The sequence below is a fragment of the Ischnura elegans genome, chromosome 11 (assembly GCF_921293095.1).
Source record: "Ischnura elegans chromosome 11, ioIscEleg1.1, whole genome shotgun sequence".
NCBI classification, from domain to species: domain Eukaryota; kingdom Metazoa; phylum Arthropoda; class Insecta; order Odonata; family Coenagrionidae; genus Ischnura; species Ischnura elegans.
The window spans coordinates 88,799,099-88,818,684 of record NC_060256.1 but is presented as its reverse complement, the minus strand read 5'-3'; the positions used below and the strand labels follow the sequence as shown (position 1 = coordinate 88,818,684).

The 19,586-nt window shown below is 38.8% G+C and overlaps 1 protein-coding gene across 2 annotated transcripts in view; it reads left to right on the top strand.

Annotated features, from left to right (window-relative positions):
• Positions 1-1,234: 1,234 nt before the first annotated feature.
• The window catches only part of LOC124168036 (probable E3 ubiquitin-protein ligase hulA), a 31,453-nt gene continuing 13,101 nt past the window's right edge, over positions 1,235-19,586 (top strand). Inside the window, exons 1-8 of one of the 2 annotated variants that reach the window (XM_046546135.1) lie at positions 1,235-1,651; positions 1,725-1,795; positions 2,056-2,177; positions 4,935-5,085; positions 5,794-5,916; positions 6,956-7,112; positions 9,074-9,311; positions 10,664-10,869. In XM_046546135.1, coding sequence (XP_046402091.1) covers positions 1,561-1,651; positions 1,725-1,795; positions 2,056-2,177; positions 4,935-5,085; positions 5,794-5,916; positions 6,956-7,112; positions 9,074-9,311; positions 10,664-10,869 — 1,159 coding nt within the window. In that variant the 5' untranslated portion in view covers positions 1,235-1,560. Of the gene's footprint in view, positions 1,652-1,724; positions 1,796-2,055; positions 2,178-4,934; positions 5,086-5,793; positions 5,917-6,952; positions 7,113-9,073; positions 9,312-10,663; positions 10,870-19,586 lie in introns of both variants that reach the window. The other variant, XM_046546134.1, reaches the window with a different exon arrangement.

Here is a 19,586-nt window from a genome sequence, read left to right as displayed (position 1 = left end):
TAACATTAGTTATAATCACAGTCGATATCTGCCCCTGGGTAGCTGTTGAACTCCTTCACCTGGTTCATGAATCTAACTTTCAATATGATGTAGTCAATTTGGGATCTCATAAGGTCTCCTGGTATCTTCCATGTATATCCTATTCGCAAGGGGGTTTTGAGTAGTGTTGGCCAACACTGACCTTGGATCAGTGAAAATTCAAGCAGCTTCCTCCTCTTTCATTTCGGTTTCCTAATCCATATTTCCCTTCTATCATCCTGCCTCGACCTTTGTTGACGGCAGCAATCCATTCACTACATATGGTAAGGTTTTTTCCCATCTTACCTGTTTGATAGACGTCTTCGACTTCTTCATCCTCATAATCTGATGAAGGCATGTAAACCTGCACCACTACAGGAGCTATGGGTTTTGTTTTAATCATGACCATTACTATCTTTTCCTTAAACTGCAGGTAGTTTTCTTTTAACATGCATCCCACTGCTCTTCCTATGCATTATCCCTACTCCAGTATTTACCATTTAGCGATACTGTGTGTATTGTTCTGTGGCTTACACTCCAAAAGTCTTCCTCCTCAAGCCACTTCATTACGCTGATGCCTAATACGTTGAGGTTCATTCTTCGTACCTCTAAGTTTTCTAGTCTACCACAGGCACGATGGGAATTAACATTCCACTTTCCTGTCCTTAGCATTTTACCACATTTGACCAGTGTGCCACGAAATCTGAATTTGGGACTAGTTAACCTACGGAATATTTTACAATAGAGAAATCCATTTTGTCTTGATATAAAATTAGTGGAGTAGTTGCAACTCCTCGGGATGATATTGTGGTGGTTTACTCTTGCCTTCCACATCGCAGACCTAACATAGGGCCGAGAGGTGGTCCAGCGACAGCAGGAATATGTTCTCAACTTGCTAATATGTTGAACTTTATCCACTACCTTCTTCATGGCTTTGAGCCTGCTTACAGCTTTAGACATGGTGGTATTTATAATAGAAACACAAGACTAGATACAATTTTGTCACACCGGTTTAAGGTTACTGAAGCAATTTTCAGCCGCTAATACAGAATGATTTCACGGCAATATAATGTCGGGAAGAAAGTTACTCATAGTTAAAAAAAATTAAACTGGATGATAATTCAGCTTCCCTATAAATGTACAAAATTAAATTGAATGAACATTCATACAGAACGAAAACAAGAATACCTGTAAGAAACAGTTGAACAATGACGACCGTTTATGCGGTGTTGCAATTGTTGACTGTACAATGTTTTCGTTTCTTCGGGCTCGGGGTGAGGATGAATTTGCTGAAATATTTTATTCGAGATGATGATAATTTATTGTTTTTAGGGCACTATTTATGACCAAAAGTATCCGAAATCATACGTGAGAGCCATAAATCGAATATTTAGTGCCTTAAGTCTTTAATTGCGTGTTACGAGATTCAAATGAAGACTGTCGAAACATGTTTCCTTGTGATCAAACCTAACTTCATGCCTTGATTTTTAGATTGATGATAGTAATATATTTTTGTATACAAAGTATTATATTTTTGCAATAATGTTATCTCGAAAGAACAAAGATTTAAGGACTATCAAGGAGGGAGTTGTTGGGAAATACGTCAAGAAAGATACTCCTCCCGAAATGCCAAGTGAGTTGTTACCTCTTTGATTATGCATTAAATACCAAGTTACACTAGGATCTTATCAGAATTTAATTTACAGTAATTAATGTTTGGCCTACACAACCCCAGCGAAAGAGTCATAGGCGTGGCCAAAACCAACATTCCTCAATGGTAAGTCATTGGTACACCCAGCTTGAAAAATAATTAAACAAATGTATCTGACTGTCTATATCACTTAGTGCGTCGCTTGCCATACTCGGTTCAGTACGCTCTGTCACCCGACCAATCATAATGTATCTTCAAACTCGGTAGAAATGCAATTTTAATGAATTACTTGTGTTGTTTTGGTCCGAAAAATGAAATGTGCCGTGTATTTTCAATACTTTAGATTTTCCAATGACTGCTGAGGTGATTGCGCATTTGACTTTCAGGTTGTGCCGCAACAAACAAGTATTGTACAGAAATTTGGAAATAACAGGGGGACACCTAGCACATTGGGTGGCCATGAGGGAAAATACACCCCCAGCAGCTCTGTTCCAGACCTAGCCCAGAGGTATCAATTTTTATTGTGGCGGTGTTCATTTTTTACCTTTAGCCGTAAACGATTATCTTGAGTTCAACTTTGGCTCTCTTTCAGTGACTTATTGTCCGATGAGTTTCCAAATATTTTTGATTTGCAAGAAAACTATTTTTTATGTATTAATGGAAACAATCGATAAATGCCCTATGTTTATGTAGAATTTATGAATTATTCAGAGTAAATTATGCTTTGAAAAGAGGTGAGATATGAAATCATTTTTCTGACAGTGCTAGACAAAGTTATGAATTCTTGTATGATTATAAATATCTAGGTTTCAAGTGTTCCTTTTTTTTTAAGTACAGCAGGATACTAAATTCTTATTATATTTATTTAATAATAAGTTGTTTAATGTGAATTTGCTATTGTTTTTTTTAATATTGTACTACCTTGCTGGACTCATGTCTACAAGATCTACTTGTATCTTTAGATGATACTGGGTTTTTTGCCCTTCCATAATGTTTCACATGTCTGACGTTGAATCATTAATCAACTATATATGTGCCACAATTCTCTGTGCAAATACTCATTTTCCATGCAAATATTCATTTGTATTTGCTGGTGCGGGGACCATAAGAGGGGTTAGTGTGAAGAGGAACTTGTAGGTTTGTTGGGCAATTGCGGCATCAGAGAATGTGGAAGAGCTGTTATCAACATTAACTTTTATTGAATGGCACCAGGGGTATAATGGCTCAATGCCTCATCCAACCGAAGCCCTTTCTTTCAAATGCCCTCCACACAATACTTCAGCGGGATCGGGCTTCCTCAAACAATCTTGGGTATTTCCAGGATACAGCTGTTGGTCCATGGGGTACTTGGGAAGCTGGCACTCTTCCCGTCATATCAACCTGGTTAGAATATTTACTTGGGCTCACTATCACTCATCTGAAGTTTGTTCATACTGTTTTGGGTTGACCAATTCCCATGGAACTCTTTTGATCATCATCAGTCTGCCAATTATCCTGAAATGGGTTGGATTCAGTTTTTCACCCAATTCTCTTGTCGGCCAGTATTTTCACCCCTACGTTATTGTTCTTTCACTTGTCTTTTTTAACCTGCTATATGTATTTTAATCAAAGTATACATCTGCCATTTTTCCACTCTCGAATGTGTGTCTTCATCATGATGTCTGTCTCCATCAAGGCTGTCATGCATCCCTATGTGGCTGATTAAAATATCTCAACTTTTTAGAAGACCTCTTGGTGCCAAACTTTCCCATAGCTGTATTAGGGTCAAATATTAAGAAACCCCTGCTAATTAAATTATTTAAGGCCTAAGAGTGAATTTTAAAGTGTTGTTCACACTGCATGTATGCTCAGTTGATGGAAATTTGAGTTGAAATCACAAAAATGTATTAATTTTTTTGTATTGACTTGTATTTGTTCATCAAAATTTTCACCTGGTAAAGTGGCGTTAAGGACCGCTAGCATTGGTGGGGAAAGTATCACCGTTAAGATTTCTGCAAAGCTGATGTGGCTATGAATCAGACTTTCCCTTAGGGCTGGTCTCCAGTAGTCAAAGAGGCAAACATGCTTGCTGATTTCAGCCCTTCTGATGCTGACCTCTTCTCCAGCCCCTCTCCTCTTTTCTAAAGCACTCTTCGAATCAGGGATGCCGACTTACACAAAATATTTGGGAGGCCCAAACCGAGTATCTTGCCCCGGGAATTTCTATTAGTATGAGTAGGAGTTTTTTAAGCATTTAAGAAGAGTCATATGATGAACATTTTAACTCTGATAACTTGAATCTCGATATCAGGACACTCTGGGGAAAATCGACAAGCCTGACACATTTTTTCCTCATGCCCATAACGAATTTTCGAGGGGGCTTGGGCCCCCTCAGGCCCCATGAGTCGGCGCTACTGCATCGGATGTCTACACTAGGGATAAACAAATGTCAAAATAAAACACAAGTAATGATTCTAATATTTGATGCATATGGTGCTGACAGCCCTAAACTAATGAAATATAAAAAATAATTAGCATAAAAGCAGAACTTTCTTTAGCAATTCTTGGTGGTAATACTTTCTATTTCAAATATCTACTCCTGGATATGCATTTATAAGAATCCTTTTTTCATTTAATGGTCTTACATATGTCAATGCATGGAGAAGTAATTGAAAAAATATTATTCTTATTGGAGCTGCCATTTTCTGAGTTTCTTAAAATGCACCATTTTTATTTAAAGCTCGAAAAAAATTGGTAATACTATGATGAGTTTCTGATGGCACTGAGAAATTTTAGAAGAAAATTTTCTTTCATTTTCTGATTATTTTGCAACAACTGTTTATATTATAACTGAATTGCAGCTGCTCAGACTCCATCTCCACTTTTTGCAGTGGCAGTAGATCTGCCCCTACTATATTGTAATATGCCACTCTATAATGTGTTTCATGTAGAATAATGTATCCCAGGAGTTAGAAATTCCCTGTTTTGAAGAAGAAGAAAGGGAAACTTCTTTGGGTTCTTTTTCATCTGAATGACTAAACATTCTAAAGAATATCACTGTTCGTTGTTGGGAATAGAATTTTATATTGGGAAACTGGATATTTCATAAACTCTCTAGAAAATGCCTTTTCCGTCATTCCTCTCTCTGCTGGGGAAAATAGGAAAAAAAAACTTTGAATTTCCATGCATTATGATCTCATTGATCTCTGTTATATTGTCATCACTATTGTATTACGAATGAATATATAATATATTTACTGTGTTACAAACACTATTTTGTTCATAGGTTTGCGAGCATGTCTGTGGGTCCTGGAAATGAACCATTTGGTGGGCCGAAATCGATCCACAATGGATACGGTAATGGGATGGTTACAGCCATGAGCCACACTTACATTAATCAGTGCAGTGGTTCAGAGTATACCACTGAACAATTACAGGTATGATTGAACATTACTGCTCCATTTATTCATTGAAATGAATGAAAATAATCATTGGTTTATAGATCTTAAACTAGCAATCATGTGGAATGGATGTTGTCGTTATTCTTATTAAGGTTAATGTACAAAAAAGAAAATTTTATTGAGTCGAAATTCCAGCTACGTAATGAAACTGCTAAGATATTAAATTTGAATACTCATGGCTTGCATATGGATATTCATGCTCACTATAGGTGGCCAGGTTCTGAGGCTCACGAAATCTAAAAAATAGATTTTCCAGATTACATGCATTTGATTTTCTTTTGAACCATAATTCTGGCTTCTATTAATTAACTTATGTGGCAGTATGTGTTTTACGTGTGGTTTTTCAATGTTGTGTCCAGTCAAAGAGAAAATAATACCAACTGAAGGTGTCTGTACTACATAGTAAGCCTAGCATGTAGTAGAGTAACTGGCAGCTCCCAACCTAATCCTTGGAAGAGCTGTATAATGCTCTATATTCACTAATAGTTTCTGGCAAATTGGGCAGCTTTCCTCTGCATATTATTTTAGTTTATGGATCTTTTTTTTCCTTGACTTCAGGTTAAGAATGTGTGAAAGACTCTCACAATGTGTCTTGAACTTAGTTTTAAGCTTTATTTTTATTTAAATATAAGCGTGATATCTGCCTTAGGCTAATTTTTTTAATGCCTTCTTCAACCTTGGCAGATTGGATATATGCCATTGAGCGGGCAAGTTTCTGATTATGCCGACCAACTTGATCAATACATGATTCAAAGGGAGGTGGCAGCGGCGTATCATCTCCCTGAGGATTATTTATCCTACCCACAGGTAAGGATTGTCCAACACTGGAAATTATTTTTTAATTAATTATAAGTGACAAAACCCAGACTCTTTAAATTGCCCTTGCGTTGAACCTGCCGCAGCATGTCTTGAGGCAACTGGTGCATGGGTGTGTCGACACATTTGAAAGTCACCTCGAAAGCAAAGCATGGAAGATACAGCTGTTTCGTTCTCCTCTATTTTACATCGACACAGAGAACTAGGATCTCATGCTAAGTGCTCTGTATGGATGATGTATTGCTATTTTTTTTAAAGCAGTCATAAATTATTAGGATTTCAAGGAGCAAGGTTACAAGGTATGCCAAGAAAGGACAGTGCTATACCTCGGATCACTCAGCAAATATTCATGAACTTTCTAGTGTTCATGGTCCAAAAGCATTTCACAAAATGCACTATTTTGAAAGAGTTTTGAATAAAATGTAAAACATTCTGGATTTACTTTGAGATGTACCAACAGAGTGCAGATGTGTGCTTCTGTCATTGATGCAATAAAAAATAATTTTATAAGTGTGGGCTCCTAAGAGAAAAAAATAGCAAAAAATGAAATTTCTGATGAAACAGGAGGGTTGGAAAACTATTTTCAACCTATTATTTCTACCAATGATTAAATTTTTCCTTGCTTTGAAAAATTACTTGCCTGAGATATTTTACCTTGTCTACTGGGATTGACACGTTTGTTTTCTGGGTATGCACCAAATTTTCATTTGTCTGACCATGACTCTTTCCCATGTTAACCTGCCAGTATCTTCAGGTCAGGAATTAAAGATGGCTCAAAATGCTGGCCGGGTTGCCTGCCAAACTGTCATCATCCAATAACAAACGGTGTGGTGGAAATCTGGGAAACATGATTGCATATACCATTTACCGTAGAGTCTAGAATTTTACTGGCATTGTCTTCAGATACAGAAAGAATCTTCATTCTGTAAAGTTTATAGACAACCAAGCACAGCTGTATTGAGTAAATAAGTTTAGTGTCTACTTGGTGTGCTGATGTCTGTAGATTGGTGGGTAATCTCTTCTTTAGCAGATGCCAGTGTCATCATATGGGCAACCCATGGTGACCACATACACATTTGACAGCCAGCAGGTTCATCATCCCAACACACATCTTGCACAACACCAGAACCTGCATTTCCCTGGGCAAACTATGGCAAGCCATCAGCAGCAGGCTCCAACAACGCAAGGTCTCTGTCTTAGAATTTGATTTGGTAATTTGTTGCATGATGCCTTGGAAGTAATGATTGCAATTCAAGACATGTCATTCAGTATTCTAAGCCTTTTCATGCTGGACAAATGATGCAATACGTTTACTAGTCGAACTGAGATTGGCCTGATTTCAGATTGGTCATGAAGTTCATATGCAAGGCAAATCAGATTGCCAAGTTTGCCAACACGGGCTCAATATATTTTTATTCAGCTATCAATAACAGCAGGTATTTTCCAAACTATAAAGCTTATTTATTTCTTATATTTTAGTGTCCAAATACAATTGTTGTGAGCTGAGAGAAAAATTTTGGTGTTGCATGATTTCTCATGCATTTAAATTATGCACTCTGGGCAAGGTTCTTTCAAAGGTGGTCAATGCAATGGTGCACTACTTCTCCACATGGGGAGGGGGTATCATTACATTGTATGTAGTTGAGTGCTAGAGGCATGGATATAACAATGAAAGATTTCTCAGTCAGCCATTAGATGTGTTGTCACCCTATATGAATTTAAGTGGGTTTACAAAAGTCGCTATTGACTGATGAGTGGTCCCAGTTTCACGGGAAAAAAGCCATAATTAAGGCCTCTGGGAAGGCTACTTTGGTTTCCCACCTGGTAATTGTTGATATTGGCTGTGACGTTGTGGGAACTGATTTTGTGAGGGGGACAGGGGGAACAGTAGCAAAGGAGTTGAAGGAACTTCAAGAGGCTCTTCCAACACCTCAGACTCCTCCAGCATAAAAAATCTGCAGTGGCAGACCATGCCATTAACCATGGCTACTCCATCCATTGGGCCTAGGAAAAAATCCTGTGCCATGAGACAAAATTATGGGAGGGATTAACAATGGGATCCATTGAGATCTGGGTTGAAGGTAATAACTTCAATTGCGGCATAGGATATGCACTCAGCAACGCCTGGTAGCTGACTTTGAAGAGGATGTGATTGGCCTGCAAAGGAAAGACCCTGGCCAATCAGAGGAGACCTCAGGAGGTGGATCAAGACCAAATTAACTGCGCAGACCTGGCATCATCCCTAAAGATGAGATCCGACTCAGATCCAAAATGTCAGCAGCAATGTCAACAAATAATTACCCAGTGGAAAATCAGAGTAGCCTTCCAAGACGCTGTACACTGGGAAAACACCAGAGAATACTTATAACTAGGTCTTTTTAGTGAAGTTTAATTAATTTAATTGAAGTAATCATGATAACATACAATATGAAATTCATAACTTTTAAATTCTGTTCTTGGTGAGTGCAGTAATCTGTTGCAAATATTGAGGATAAAGGATATCTTTGTGCTCATTGCTACGCTACGGACATTTTTGGAAACAGATTAAAATGCATGCTAATTAGCAAAATGATTCAAGCTTCTACAGGACTGATTGGGGCCGCCTCTAGTATAGTCAACTTTAACTTATTACTCAAGATGCCTCAAAAAACCAACACATGAAATACATGAGCACCACCATGCTAGGTGGCAGGGCTATTTGCCAGGGCATCATAGGCTGACTTTTCTTGGGGCTATTTTACATCCATGGGCATCATTATAGTTGATATGGCTCAGTGATCAAAAATCCTACTGATTATTATCTTTTGTAGAGCCAATTACTTCATGAATGTATTGAATTGTGTTCTTCTTTCCTTTTTTCATGCTTATAAACAGGTGTCATGAGATGAAGGGAAATGAGCTCTATGGCCGCGATAGAATTACAGTTAAAACGGCCATTAGAGACTGTTTCTTTAACTGTTAAGGTGACATGAGAAATTTGGCAAGTTCCTTTGTTGAAGTGAAACAGGAAAATTACTTGAGCGAATAGAGACTAATCTTGAAAACCAGACGTGTTATAGCAAAAACCATATTTAGTTAATTTGTGTCAAGGGAGGGATACGTAGGTATATATTCATTTTGGATAACGATGCGTATATGTTGCTTGCAGGTGGTGGCGGAGGGCGAGGGAGTCAGGGTGCGGGGGACGGGAAGGGGGACGGGGGAGAGGATGAGGATGAGCTGCCCCTGCCGCCTGGCTGGTCCGTCGACTACACGCTCCGGGGACGCAAGTACTATATAGACCACAACACAAAGACGACGCATTGGAGCCATCCGCTGGAGAAGGAGGGCCTTCCTACTGGCTGGGAGAGAATTGAGTCACCAGAATATGGAATTTACTACGTGAAGTGAGTAATTCTTCTCAGCTCTCGATTTGATAGTGTTTCTACGCTTAGGTTAATGAGATCAGTTAGCTAAGGAAATGAAAATTAACTTAATACATTCCACTCTTCATCATTCCTGACCTGTATTTCACTTTCTTCTTTATTTACTGGGGTCATGTGTTTTTACCTTTAAATATTCTGAAATAATACTTTATAAACCGATTAAATTGTACTGACTGTTATATAAACCATCTTATGATGTGACACTGATCGTTTAGGTGAAGGGTCCATTGACCCAGCTTGCCCAGTTATGGTAGAAAACATTTAATTTTACCATAAATAAGGAGGTAATATTTTTTACAAACTTTTCAAAATTTTATTGTGCCTTATTTTACGCATAAGCAATGTCATAGAAGTTCATAGTCCAGGAATAGCTTGTTCTCGTGTTATGACTTCTAATCAGGGATGGGAAAAGCATTGAAAAAATATCGGGCTCAACAATTAAATTAAATTGTCTAATTTGTAATTAATTAGAATTGCAAATTTCTCATAAATTTACTGAGTACTTTTTCAGTGTAAACGAATATCTAACTGCATCTTTGTTGCTGAAAATGTTTTTCTTTGTATTTGAACATTTACATTTTTTTAAATTCTGTTTTCCTATTATGTAATCTTTGAATTCGTATATTTCATTACCTTTTTTGACTTGCCCAACACTTATCTTATTTGATAAATGGGGCCTATAAATGTGTACGGGGTGGATAAAAATTGCATCACGAGATTTTAACCCTGGATTGCAAGAACCAAAAAAACTTAGGAAGAACCAAAATTACAAATGATGTTAAGGTGGGAAATGTACCATTTTTGAACTGCAGACTTGAACATTACTTCGAATGCTTTGTCTGCCGGAGATAATGTTGTATCCAAGACACCTTGCTTACTCATTTGCTGCATGCTAGCCTTCAAATCTTGGGGCTATGTTTCAAATACACCGTCTACACTTCAATTTTATTTTCATTTACTAGGAAATTTTATTACTTAAACTGCTGGCCTTGTGAACCCATTTTACCGGTCATCGATTGACTGGCAACCCTATATTTATATCTGGATCTCCAGGAGGCAAAGCATTCAAAGTCATAAGTTGTCGAGAGTGTCCGGCAACAGGGCAAACTGGTGGCCAATCGGAGTGCTTTGCTCAAAGTTTCTGTAGTTTGAAAATGGTTTTTGACCTTAAACATCATTATTAATTTTGGTTCCTGCTGGCATCAGCTATCCAGGTTAAAATTTGGTGGCACAATTTTTTTCCACCTTGTACATCATTATTATAATTTGATTGTGTTTTCATGGATCATATTACTCCTACGCCCACCTTTCAGTCACATAACTCGGCAGGCGCAGTACGAGCACCCCTGCGCCCCCCACTACATCTACCACCAACCGACAGACTTCCGAGGGCACCCTCATCTGGAGATGGCGCACCCGCGAGGGGCCGGCATGGCATTGCCCCTCCCTCCCCCACCACAGCACACCCATTTCCACCCGCATAGTGTCCTCGTTCCGGCCAGTCCATACCTCAACCAGGGTAATGTCTTATCTTTAAACACCTGTTTAAAGACTTCTTTTTTCAACATTGCACGATTGGCATGCACTTGCATGGTTTTGTCAAGAACATGGAGGACAACACACATGTTTAAGAGTGATTTTTAGAGTGGGTGGAGAGTTTCCATGAATGGAAAAATGAGAATTAAGTGGAAATTAATCTGCATTTTCTTTGATAAAACAACACAGGATAAGAAAAAAATTGATGGTAGAGTGAGTGTCAGCTTTTGTGAGTAGTGGCTTTTACACAATCCTGTTTAAAGATAAAGTTGCTACACATATACACTAGGATACACCATAATATTAAATAATATGTGTATGTAGTTTGAAGTACAATCCTTTAGAAAATCTTTTACATCTTAATAACATATGTCCATAAGAAACACTTTGATTCTCCTTTTCAATGCTCCACGAGAGGTAAGTGTTATAGTGCTGTTTGGCAGCTTCTTATACAGCATTGAGATTGAGTGATTTGCAAATTGTGAATTAGAGAACTTACTGGTAGTTAGTTATTTTTAGAGTGGGTGGATTTATTCATGGAAAGTAAAGAGTTAACCAGGAATTAATCTGCGCTTTCTTTGATAAAACAACACAGGATAAGGTAACAATAGATGGTAGAGCGTGTGTTGACTTTGGTGAACAGTGGTTTTTACACAATCCTGTTTAACCCACGTGTGGATTTACGAATTAAAGTACGTCATTGGATTTATGGTGCAGCAGCGGCGCTGCATCATTTTTTGTTATTATCTTTCAAAGTTAGCCTTTATTTTAGAGATGTGCGAATAGTATCCGCGAATACTCGAATACCTCGAATAGTAGAAAGTATTCGATATTCGAGGTTTCGAATAGTTATGCGAAAAGTACCGCCTCGAATACCTCGAATACTTTGAATTTCGCGTCATACACTGTCGCACGCACGTCGTTGGTAGTTGACTCGGAAAAATGTAGAGAACTGTAGTCATTTAGTGCTCGCAGCGCCGTTTTACGCAAGTTGACGAATTACATCAAATTCGTGGATTTTAGCGGTGAAAAGAGTTCGACGAGGGGAACCGAAAATGGTCTGGTGAAAAAATCTGAAAATCCCCGAATCCCCCCACCAGGAGAACCTCAGTGCCGTGGGATAGCAACCTTAGGGCATTTCCCACGATCCGCTATCCCCCTCCATTCGGCACTCGCCTCACCCACTCTGACGCTTTCCTCTTCTCCGAAATCAAACAAAAGGTCCCAGCTCGCGCAGGGATCGCATTACGAAGACCCCTGCTTCGAAAAAAATATCGAGTTACGAGAACAATAAAAACGTGTTTCACGCCCTTCCCCCTTTTCTCACCCACTGACCTTTTTCTGGCTACCTGCTTCGAAGTTCCCCATTTCTGGAGGTCAACTGCTGTGTGAGTACCGTGGGATACTTACATTAGCGCATTTCCCAAGATCCGGTATCCCTCTCCATTCAGCACTAGCCCCCCCTCTGAGGCTTTCCTCTTCTTCGAAATAAAAAAAAGGTCACAGCTAGAGCAGGTATCATATTTCGAAGACCTTAGCTTCGAAAAAATACCAAGTTACTCGAGAACAATAGAAACGTGTTTCTGGCCCTCCTTTTTTTCCCCCTGTGACCTTTTTTTCCTACCAGCTTCGAAGTTCCCCATTTCTGTGGAGGTCAACCGCTGCATGAGTCATCTATTAGCACAAAAGGTGTCTAAGAATGATTTTCGTCAATTGATGTTACACCTTTATTGAATAGAAATACAGTAAACTCTTGATTTTACGAAGTCAGTGGGACCGGAAAATTGGCACTTCGTAAAATCGAGTTTCGTAAATTCAAACCTTTTTCATAAGTCACGAAAAAAATGTTCGCTTTTGTTTCTTCCGCCGTTTTTTGTCTTTAGTGGTCTTATTTAAATGTTTTCGGTGGTTATTCTCGGTATAATTCATAGAAAAGGCTTTTTGCTATCGATTTATGATGTGAAAAATCGTTAAATACCACCATAAAATTCCCATTTCTAGTTCATACTTCAACATCAACGATCGCTAAAGAAATTCCCGACCAGTTTAGAAAACGTAATCAAATAATGAATTGCAATGTTTATTATAAGAATTAACAGTAATAAATTTGTGGTTAGGAGCCAATAGCTACTGTTAAGTATGCAAAAGATAGATATTTGTTTCTGACACCCACGGAATTTTAGCGGCAGCCGGCCTAACCGCCATTTATGTCGCCCTCTATCGCTCAGTGACGAGAAAAAAAGAAAAACAAGGGTCTTAGCCCGTTTCCAAAATAACCTTCGTAAGTTAATATTTCGAGTTACTTCGTATTTTCAGCAGAATGTGCTCTATTTTCACTGAGACTCAATTACGATCATAAATAACGTAGGATGTGATTATCTTCTGGCGAATATTTGAAGTAAATTCTGTTTGAGTTCTCCGTCCGACTACTGTATTCCATCATCTTCGCAGACGTTGCCATAAAAGACTTAATTCTTCATCAGGACTGTATTCTTCATACCGGGTGTGAGGTGACCTGTTCATATAGTATGTTTCTCTCCTTTTATGCCGACAGGAGCAAGGTTCCAACAGGAAAACGACAGGAGAAACATCTTACAGTATCGGAGAAATATAGATAGAAACGTTATTATCCACATTGATTGTTTTCCTACAAGAGACGTTTTATCTAGAGATGTGCGAATAGTATCCGCGAATACTCGAATACCTCGAATAATAGAAAGTATTCGATATTCGAGATCTCGAATAGTTATGCCAAAGGTACCGTCTCGAATACCTCGAATACTTTGAATTTCGCGTCATACACTGTCGCTCGCACGTCGTTGGTAGTTGACTCGGAAAAATGAGAACTCTAGTCGTCTAGTGCATGCAGCGCCGTTTTAGGCAAGCTGACGAAATACATCAAATTCACGGGTTCGAGCGGTGAAAAGAGTTCGACGTGGGGAACCGAAATTGATCGGATGAAAAAAATCCGAAAATCCCAGGTGTCCCCTATCAGGAGAACCTCAGTTCCGTGGGATAGCAACATTGGCGCATTACCCACGATCCGCTATCCCCATCCATTCAGCGTTCGCCCCACCCCCTCAGACGATTTCCTCTTCCCCGAAAACAAAAAAAAGGTCCCGGCTCGTGCAGGGATCGTATTACGAAGACCTCAGCTTTGAAAAAAATATCAAGTTACCGGAAAATAATAGAATCGTGTTTCACCCTTCCCTCTTTCTCCCCACTGACCATTTTCCCGCATCCATCTTTTGATAAAATGAGAGGAGGTGTTTGCCGTGTGTCCTTTGTGGCTAATAATGACAGGCACTTATTTTGAATCTTCCCCAGGAGATGAAACTACCATTGGGAGGAACTCAGTGCCGTGGGATAGTGACATTGGCGCATTTCCCACGATCTGCTATCCCCCTCCATTCAGCATTCGCCTCACCCACTCTTGAGGATTTCCTCTTCTCCGAAATCAAACAAAAGATCCCAGCTCGCGCAGGGATTGTATTACAAAAACCTTAGCTTCAAAAACTATCAAGTTACGCGAGAAAAATAAAAACGTGTCTCCCACCCACCCCCTTTTCTCACCCACTGACCTTTTTCTACCTAACTGCTTCGAATTTCCCCCTTTCTCGAGGTCAACTGCTGCATGAGTCATCTACTAGCCCGAAAGGTGTCTAACAATGACTTTCGGCAATTGTTATTACACCTTTATTGGATTGAAATATTAGTAATGTGCGCGTAATTTAATAAAGAATAAGACCAAACACGACATATTTCTGACTTTATTTAAGCATTTTGCGCAGGAAAATAAATACCGGGAAGAAGAAGAAATACGACGGAGGCGTAATGCTCAAATAGGGTGGTTTCCTATTATTTTTTATTGCCTAAATCGAAATATTAATACTCCTGAAGTACGTATTTAACGCTTATAGAGTTTTATAAGACGATACCTATTTTTCGCGATTAAATTAAAAGTGAAAATTTTCAAGCGCGCGAAAACGCGACGGGTAAGTATGAATGCCGGGAAAAACTCCGCGTGACGTCGTTCTGGTTCCCGCTGCCGCAAGTGAGGTGACCTTGGGGCGAGGCACTGAGCGCTATTACGACGCAGGATGCTAGCAGGTAGCCGAGTACCATGCTAGCTGGTAGCGCTTGGCTTAAATAAGGATTATTAATACCTTATCAAACAGACTGTGTGATTATTAAGACATGTTTCCCTGAGCTCTGTGCCTCATGCATGCATTGGTAACCTCAGACGATGTAAAACTCCAATCCTCTCGTCTAGAAACTAGGTCCCTGTGATGTCACGTGGAGTGGCATCGCATAGGCGCCAATCTGGCCTTTTTCAAATGAGGTAAAATTGAACATTGCCATTAGTCTAAACCGGTATTTCTAGAACGAAATAATTTGTATATTATGAATACACTAATGGTGGGTAACGAATCACAATCAATACCTTTCGTTTTCTCCCTCAGACTCCACCTGGGGTCTTTTTTGACCCCAGGGTTGATAAAATTCCTGCAATTTTTGACTCAATTCAGATAAGCTTTCCTTGTTACAGATATGCCTTCCCTCATGTTTTGTCTTTAAATTCATAATATTTTGAAATTAAAATTTTGTGTTATTCATGGATGGGAATTTTTTTCCTGGGTGGGGTCAAATTTGACCCCAGGTGGAGACTGTGTAGGTATTAAAATTTGAAACGTATATCTATGGAAATATAATTGATAAAACGTGTTGAAAGGTACATAATCCTTACGTAGATTTTCATGGTGGTATGAAGATTCAGATCCAAAGTTTCCGGGTTATACACCGCGTGTCTTTCTTCATATACAACAGTTTCGCCGGCATTGCAGCTAGCATCTTTAGGTCACTGAAGTGCAGAGTGGAGGTAGAGATCGTCTTTTGTATCATTCGTTTAAGGCTGGGATTATCTCATCGGTCAATCCTTCCTCGTGTTTTCCTTTTTCCCTATAATTTTTTTTTGTATTTTGTTGGAGCATCCTGTTCAACATCTAAATCTACATGATAAACTCCTAGCCACCTCTAAGGTTTTAGGCAGGGGGTGAGTATGTTTTACTCAACGTATACTATTTTCCATGAGTTGGGTAGCTGGTTCCCGTCTTTCCTGCTGAAGATTTTTATAGAATCCAATATCTTTTCCTCCGTTTAGAGCTATATTTTGAATATAAAGTATCACAGATATTGTAACGTGGGCCCAGTGAAGATTGAGTGAAAATAGTCACCGCCTGCCTGAGTTCTCTCGGAGGGTATCATGTTGATGCATTATCCTCATATTATTCCATGTCAAAGACTTAGCATTTTCACTCATGAAATAATAACAGCATGTAACGCCTACGTCGAAAGCATTTAACGCCTATGTCTAAGGCACTATTTGGCCTCTTAGAGCATCATAACCCTTTGTCATCAGTGGGTGCATTGAGAGGAGGAAAAGAAAATACTGTATGGGACAATTTGCCGAAACTGTGACGGTGATTCATCACCTTTACTTTCTCACAGGATTTCCCCTTCCTCCTCATTTTCAAACTAGCCACCGCTGTCTTTAACACAACTCTCTGTCAAGGAGAACAGGCCTTATTTTCGTTTCAGCTCTGTAGGTGCATAGTTCATATCGCAATCGATTTTGTGGGATCTGTAAAAAATTGTACCTTCAAAACGTTGTAGTGAATATGTATATATTTTCATTTTGATTGATATTTTGCCATTATATTTCATTGATATTTTTCAAGTGAAATACAAAAAATTAATAAAAATATGAATATGTTACTTTCAGCTATCTAAATGGGTGGATTTGGATATCATAGAGCTAAATTCTTTCCTTGGTCTTCTGATTATGTCTGGTGTTCAGAAAGGACAAGGAAAGCCGCTACCTGAGTTTTAGTCTGCAGACAATGCCTTACCAATATTTAGAGCTACTAAGTCTCGTCACCAGTTTCAAGATATTATTAGGTGTCTCCGATTTGATAATGAGACTCGTGCGGCTAGGCAAGAGATATCAAAAAATAAAGTGGAGGCAATAAGAACTGTGTTTGAAATGTTTACGGAGGGCTGCATTTTCTCGTACAAACCATCCTCAAACATTACAGTTGATGAGCATTTGTGCAAATTTAGAGGTAGGTTTATATTCAAAGTGTGCATGCCATCAAAGCCGTGGAATATGGAATAAAAGTATGGGCAGCTGTTGACTTGAAACTAATTATATTGTAAATGCACAAATATACACTGGAAAAATTGAATGATCCCGGGAAGTGAATCAAGGTAAACGCATAGTGCTAGATTTGGTTTGCCACTTGCAGGCAGTAGAAGTAATATAACTACGGATAATTTCTTCACAAGCAATGAACTGGGACAGGAACTCCTAAAAAGGAAATTAAGACTTGTAGGTACACTAAGATCAAATCGCGTAGGAATTCCGAGGGTGATGTTACCCGATAAGCATTGAGAAGAGCATTCAAGTACTTTTTCTTATGCAAAGAATATGCTAATGGTTTCATATATCCCAAAGACAAGAAAGGCAGTTAGTACACTTTCAACTCAACGCCGGTCATTTGATATTAGTCGCGGTAAACATTAAAAGTAATTTTATTTTATTATCATACAAAATCCGGCGTCGACACTAGATCTAATGGCAAGACATTACTCAGTAAAGCGTAGGACAAGAATATGACCTCTTGCTCTATTTTTATTTTATTGATATTGCAGCAATTATTGATTTTGTTTTAAATTCAAAGAGGTTTAACGGGGAAACGGGAAAGGGAGCAAGGAGAAAATTCCTTATTGAATTGGCAAAGGAGCTAGTAGAATCAGAGATAAAAAGACCATTGAAAAATCCTCGGACACGAATGCAAGTTATTAGGGAAGCAGTTACCTCTGCAGGATTTGACCATTTATTCCACTGCAGCGTAGAAGGGATTTGCAACTACGTAGAAAAAAACGTGGACGCTGTTCATTTTGTCTGAGATAATCCAGTAGGAAAATTAATCGGAGGTGTGAAAAATGTGGAGTCTTTGTTTGTAATGATCATGCAAATATCATTATATCCTGCAGAAAATGTGAAGGATTGTAAGATAGATTAGTTACTATTTCAATACATAATTTTATAAAAATATTTTTTTTGTCTTGGACTGTAACGGAAAATTATAGGAGAAATTTTCTGGATGAAAAATAATTTGTTGCGTTTTCTAGGATAAATATTATTGCAGTTCAAAGTGTTAATATTACTCGATAAAGCAATTAAATTACTTATTTATGTCTTTATTATGATTTAAAACTGTATAATTCAAAATATCCTGAAAAATACCTATTTGTTTATAAATTTACGGTATGGGGTCAAAAAAGACCCCAGGTGGAGTTTACGTAAGTATTGAGCAGGTGGAGGCCGAGGGTTAATGAAGGAAACTACCCTATTGTTTACATAAAATTAAAATATTCCATTAATCAGCTAAATTCCTGTTTGAATCCTTTAAAGGCAATCACAATTACTCGCCAAAATCTTGGGTTTCCTGCTGTATAGGCGACCTAGTCAAACATTTTCACATTCATCGTTTAGTATTCGAGGTATTCGAAATTCGAGGCATTCGAATATTCGAGCAATGATTTAATATTCGAATTCGATATTCGAATTCGAGAAATCTACTATTCGACCCATCCCTAGTTTTATCATTTCTCAACGTGGTTAAGTATTGGTTCGCTAGCGTGAATTCCCAAAAAATGACACGCAAAAACCTGTACCGTCACCTCATTTAGTTTTCGTGTTCCTTTCTCCGCCGTATTGAAAGTTAGGCAAAGGATCATTGACATAGAGAAAAGATTTTCTTAGTTTTAGCACTAAAAAATAGTCGCGCCATAATCGTAAATAAATATAGTGTGGAAAGAGCAAAGAAATTAATTTCAATTGAAAAGTCAGCTGAGAAGAAGAGAGACAATTATAAGCGCGGCACCATTTTCCCGATAGTGGAAGATACTTCTTCTGCCTCTCTCCGGTTAATAACTTCCCCCCGTTGCAGGTAAAGATGAACCATGCCCTTCTCCACAATCGGGGAACATTCCCAGTGGGTGGGGTGAATAAGAGTGGGATGGGGATTGCCTGAGGGAAGAAGTGTGGTCAGCACAAGGACTGATGAAGGGGGCAGGACAAAGAAGGGTGGGGAAATGGCCTTCAGCTCTGCCTCAGTCTACTTTTGGGGGCCGTATTTTTTTGCGACGCACACAAGCACAGTCTCCTTAGGGAGGGAGTGAATGGGAAATGCTGGGGAAGGAGGGGTTTGGGATGCGTAAGGTGGGTGTCAGCAAGATCAGCCAAAGGCGGCAGGAGGGAAGGGACGGCTTTGGAAAGACAGAACCCCAGCATGGGAGAACGGGGAAGCGCGTGAGAAGAAAGTTCATGGTTAGACTTGGAAGTGCGTCTTCATTACGAGAAGCCTGAAATATAAATTGGCGGTAAATAGAGCCCAGTACTTAAGATATTTAAGTTGTTCATTCACAAAGGCCAATATATACACGAAAAGATATTATGGCGCGGATTGCATGTATCAACGTCCATTTCGGGATGTTATTAATTTCTGTTCCCATTTATAAAAGTAGCAAATAGATTTGAAAGAATGATAATCATGAATAAAAAATATCTAAATCGATATCCAAACGCACATGAGCAAAATAGATGAATGTATACATACCGATCCATCGCAAGTA